General features: G+C 42.3%; 1 protein-coding gene across 1 annotated transcript; it reads right to left on the bottom strand.

The window, feature by feature from the left end:
- Positions 1–32: 32 nt before the first annotated feature.
- On the bottom strand, positions 33–4,385 carry LOC118741998 (WD repeat-containing and planar cell polarity effector protein fritz). The gene is made up of 6 exons (XM_036473963.1): positions 3,273–4,385; positions 2,615–2,915; positions 2,109–2,433; positions 1,405–2,030; positions 769–1,346; positions 33–676 (listed from the first exon to the last, which is right to left on the bottom strand). Exons 1-6 carry the CDS (start codon positions 3,685–3,687, stop codon positions 33–35), a joined length of 2,889 nt encoding a protein of 962 aa, XP_036329856.1. The 5' UTR covers positions 3,688–4,385.
- Between the last annotated feature and the right edge of the window lie 919 nt (positions 4,386–5,304).

The raw sequence follows: 5,304 nt of genomic DNA, 5'->3' as shown, positions 1-5,304 counted from the left end.
CAAAGTCAGAAAAATTAAAACTCAACATTTTCCTAATTTTTAAGTTTCCCCCTCACGCTTACCGGCACTACAGCGACCTGCACCGTGTCAGAGAACTTCACCTTATTCTTCTCACCAGCAGCATTGCGACCACCATTCCCACCGCCACTGTGCAGCTCCTTATGCATACCATTTGCAAGTGGTGTGCCATTGCCACCATTAATCATAGTACCACCATTTTGTTGCTGTTGTTGTGTTGAACTGTTCGAAAGAATGGATGCTGTGGGCTTCTTTTGGAGCAGACGCTTTTGATGCTCTTCACTCGTCGCCACCAAAGTAGGTGGTATTGTGCCAGACACTAAAGGGTGTTGATAATATTTTGGTTTGTAAACGCCTGATTGCAGCGCGCTAACATTTCCAGTAGTTGAAGCGGTAAGCGCTGCTGGTTGCACTATTGGCACATGCTTTTGTGGTAATGGCAAAGAGTTTTCTGCCACCACTGCGGGTGAAGCATGGTGCACAAAAGTCGCAGCGGTGTTTGGCAAATGTGTTTGCGCGTGTGTGTTGCTGCTGGTGGTAGGTATTCGCGGAAGCATGGCGGTGGTGGTATGTGCTGGCATACTGTTTGGCGTCTTGGCATCCGCAGGCAGTTGTTGTTGCCAGGGTAGCAGAGTGACGGATGGCGCAGCGACGTGTACTTAAAAATAGCAAATGGAGAGTTTAATTATAGCTCAAAATATATATATTTTTTTAATATATGTACATATTTTCTAAAAACCCCATACTCACCCATTGCAGTATTATTTAAATCACTGCCACTCTTCATTGAAAGCTCAGCCAGTGTACTGCTTACCGCTACTGCCGCACTTGTTGCATTTTGTGAAATTTTTAAGCTCCGCAGCGATGGCAGTGGGGGCGGTGGTGGTGGCGGCCGGGTGCGCAATATATCTTGCGTATTCTCCATGCGCAGCTCTGGCTTTGGAATATTTATTTTTATCATTTCGGCACTGAATATTTTTGATTTAAATGATGGCAAGGGTGGCACATAGTTCTTTAAATGTTCTTTTGCGTAGTTGCTGCGTTGAACTTTCTTTCTTTGCACTATTTGTAAGTCGGAATAAGTTGATTGGGAACAGGCAGATTCTGAGCGATAATCAACAATCAAACTTAGATTACTAGTTGGCATGCCACGCACGCCGTTGCCATGGCCTTCCTCCTCATGGAGTATCGTAGCAGCTTGAGTAAAGGCGGCGGCTGAAAATTCGATTAAATTGGCATTCGATTTCGTCACATTGAAGAGATCCATAAAGAGATCATAATCTTCAATATCCTCAGCGACTTCGAACGCTTCTGCAAACATTTGTTTCCTACAAAAAAAGTGTATTAACTACAAAAGTGTTAAATTTCATTAAGTTTTTAACATACCGCAGCAGATAAAAGAAAAACCGTCTTTTCAAATCAAAAACTTGATCGCTAAACTCATCCTTTGTCTCTTCTGAAAGTGCATCGGTGAATGTCTTCAGCGCTTTTCCCAGCAATTCCACGCGCGTACGCTTCGCCTCGCCGCGATACAAAACATGATTAGCAATTTTGTGCAGCGATATCAAACACATCGCACCATAAGTTTCCCAGTTGAGCGCCATTAGCAAATTCACCGCTTTCTCCAGTTGATTTAGCGACAAATATTTGTCAATTAAAACATCAGCGGTCAGGCCTGAATTGTGTATGTCGCCACGCATGCCGGCGCCTGCAAAAAGTCGCATACAACCCAATGGGCCATTTTCGAAGTGCAACAGCAGCAAGCAATCTGTTTGCACATAAGGCAACGAATGGTGTGATAAATCAGGCTTGTGACTGAAAGCAATGCGCAGCAGCGTTGGTTGTATGGTGAAATAGTGTGAAAGATCCAATAAATTTAGAGGTGTCACATCTTCGCTCTGCAACTGATTGCCCACCGGTGTTAGGGCGAGGTCAAAACATTGAAATTGTGCACGCTCATTAGCAACCATAACAATACTGCTATCGGAGTGCCAGGCACATTGCGTGGGTATCTAAAAGATAAATGATTTTGAAATGGTTTATTTAAAACTTATATGTATGTATTTCTTTGTGGAAAATAGTAAACATACAATATCAATTTGAGAGGCCACTTTCGTCACTTGCTGCACCAGATCGTGTAGACAAAGTTTACGATCAATCGATCCCAAAAATAGCTTCTCTTGGTCGGGACTGAAGGCATGACAGCATATTTGCGTTCCCATTGTAATTGACGTGACTGTGGCGCGTTGCATTTTACCCGAGATAATTTCGTATGTACATACTTCGGCAGATATTTCACCTTTTCGTGACACTTTTTGTTCTACGGTGAGTATTTGACTTTCGGCTGAACGTAGAAAATCCACTGAGAGGGGATCATTCTCTGACCAACAATATGAAACGGATTCTATTTGTATGCTGGAAAGGGAAAAGGCATAAAAGTAAATAAAATAAAAATATTTATAGCTAAATCAAAGTGAAATTATTAATGTTTTTACAGATACTTTAGTTTCAATGAAACGTTTAGCGGAACTGCTTTAATAGTAACATTTTGTAAGAGACAAAAAACGATAACCGATCCTTCCATCTTCCTACTCACCCCTTCAACTTGAAGACATGTATATTCGCTCGATCCTGATCACGTATCGTCGGCCGCCATGGGTATACTTCATTCTGTGAGGATTTCGTCCATATAACAAATAAATCTGCACTACTATTCACTGTTAGATGCCGTGACAATTTTCGCTCTGATGGTCCCGGTATTATCACATGAAATATTCGCGGATCCATATTGCTAATTTTCTCAGGCCCTTGTGGCCGTGCATTCGGTTTCTGCAAATGCACCACCGTCAATTGGTTCGTGTTGTAGGCCAAGACGATGTGGGAACGTGTGAAAAATGCTACAACAGACAGCAGATAGAAAACAATAAAACAAATTACTAACTGCAAAGCAAAAAAGATTTATGCATAGGTACATACATACATATGTACATATGTAGAGGGAACGAAAAAATAAACAAAACACAGCAAAGTTGTAGCGAAATTAATTAACATTAATTGCATGTGAAACTGTGTGAATGCGCGCATGCGCATGCGCATGAGTATGCACAAATGCAAATTTCTCTCTAACACTGTGCGCGCACCAAAACACAGCCAGCGCTAGCGATTGCGCACAGCCATCTAAACAAGTATGTACCTACATACTATCTGCGACAGCTAACCTGCAACTTGTGACATTTCTACATTTGTTCACTTACCGTCAGTGATAACTTCCGACGCCAACTTGCCGACGAAGTACTTTTCATAAACCATACGCAGTATATCACCTGTGGCCGCGTCCACGCAAATATGCGCTATAATACCATTGGCAAAGAGGAGTAGCACCTGCGCTGCGTCTCGCCATTCTGAATGCACGATTTTATAGATGCGCAGCAATTCCTCTAAACGCTTGATATTATCCTTTAAGCGTCCTGGCGCCTTGCGACTATTCTTCAGCACCGTTACACCGTTGCGCCTCTCGATGTAGTCACGCTTGGCCAGCGCCGTCAACTCAGTATTCTGCTGCTGTGCCTCCCGATTGCGTGTGTAGCGGAAGGCGCCCAGATCGGTGGATTTGATGCGCACCTCATCGCGTATGCTCCACAGATGACACTCACCGAGGAGCGTTAGCATTGCAAGTGACTGCAGCTATTACCGCTGCACACCAAGCAGATAGCACTTATAAGTTGTGTTGTATGTATTTTTGTTTTTTCGTTTTCGCAAATTTTCTCACATCATTTATCGCTGGGCGACTTACTTCACTGCACATGCCAGCTCTCTACACTCCAAGCGCATGCCAAGTTCTCATTGAATTTATGCACAACGGGAATTTAACAAACCACAACTCCCAGTTGCACTCCCAACATTCGTTAATGCTAATGCTATTCCAAAGTTATGTATAGCCAACAAACGGCACAGCGCCACTAGCATAGGTTTAGACGTTGCCGTCGTTCCCGCGGTTACCACCGTCACCAGTCTCGAATAATTTGGCCAATGTAAACGTTGTAAGATTGTAAGGTGTGTTTTGCTGTTGTTATTGTGGTTAATAATGTGTTGTTGTTGTGCTGCTGCTAACTCCCTGCTTTTGTTGCCCTACTGATGCGCAACCTTGCCTACGTTGTCGTCACTCTGGTATGCAGGCAAACCTGTTGCTTCTACGCATTGGAATTTTTATGCAATGATTTCGATTGTTTTGTGAACTTATAAACACATTCTCCTATTTTCCAAAGAATTTAAGAAGCTTTGAAATTTAAACAAAAGATTCGCGACAAATTTGTATAAAAATAATTGCACAAATTGACAATCAACAAAAATGTGTTACCTTTGCGCGATCACTACAATTTGGAATGTAGGGTTGCATTGGAAGGTAGTTCAACGTTAGCCCTGCATTGGAAAAATAACTGAGATAAATGGAATTTAAAACTGGGCTTAAGAAATAAAAACAAAGTAAAATGCGATTTAAAACAATGAAATAATGCAAAATAACTTAATTTAAATAAGTTAATGGTGAAAAACATATTTTTAAACCAAGCTTGCTAAATTTGAACTAATGTGCTGAACACATTGAAAACGACGAGCTAGGCGCTTTGTCGATGGCGACATGAATTTTTTGAACGCGGCAGCGACTTCATGAATTTGTATGAGTTTGACATAAAAGAAGAAGAAGAAGCTTAGCTGTCGTTGGAAAAATAGAAATATATCAAATCTGGCCACAACCACAGGCGTTGCGTAGCTCTGTCGTCGCCAAAACAATTTTCTACATAAGAATACGTGGTAAATAATTTGAAAGCTGTGGTCGCTCGTCGTTACCATTGTGTTCGGGCTATAAATCAGACCATAAATAGGGGTTTTCCAAATATCTCGACTCCTGTGCCATCTAGCGAGAAATCTCTGTGATCTTACCGATGTTCGCTTTCGTGCACAAGGCATCAAATCAATTTCCGGACGTCATTATCGAGCAGTCGTCATCATAAGAGATAATAGAGGCGCCCCCTGTTGCCTGGGGAGCTTCGAAATATAGAAATTAAACCGAAACGGGGAAAGGAAACTACCCTGTGGGTTTTATCTCTAGAAATTAATGACGAATGACGACCACTCATATAATTCGCTGACCACCTCTGTGACAGAGAAGAATCCTCAATGTCTTCTTGTAGCGTGGAGTGGCTGACGGTGTCAACGCCTTTGACAGGTCCAACGCTACCAGAACTGTTCTCTCACAGGGGCGGTTTTGGTTTAGGCGTTTAGAAGTAC

This window comes from Rhagoletis pomonella, unplaced genomic scaffold (assembly GCF_013731165.1).
Source record: "Rhagoletis pomonella isolate Grant_MI unplaced genomic scaffold, Rhpom_1.0 Rhpom_scaffold_00006, whole genome shotgun sequence".
Lineage (NCBI taxonomy): Eukaryota > Metazoa > Arthropoda > Insecta > Diptera > Tephritidae > Rhagoletis > Rhagoletis pomonella.
The sequence above is the reverse complement of the archived record's forward strand: the minus strand, read 5'-3'. Positions and strand labels throughout refer to the sequence as shown.

Excerpts from the sequence above, each read along its gene's own strand:
- LOC118741998 (XM_036473963.1), bottom strand. The coding sequence starts at position 3,687 with ATGCTAACGCTCCTCGGTGAGTGTCATCTGTGGAGCATACGCGATGAG. Across the intron at positions 2,916-3,272 it reads GTCGGAAGTTATCACTGACG|CATTTTTCACACGTTCCCAC; the intron begins GTAAGTGAACAA and ends TGTCTGTTGTAG. Across the intron at positions 1,347-1,404 it reads TTTTTCTTTTATCTGCTGCG|GAAACAAATGTTTGCAGAAG; the intron begins GTATGTTAAAAA and ends CTTTTTTTGTAG.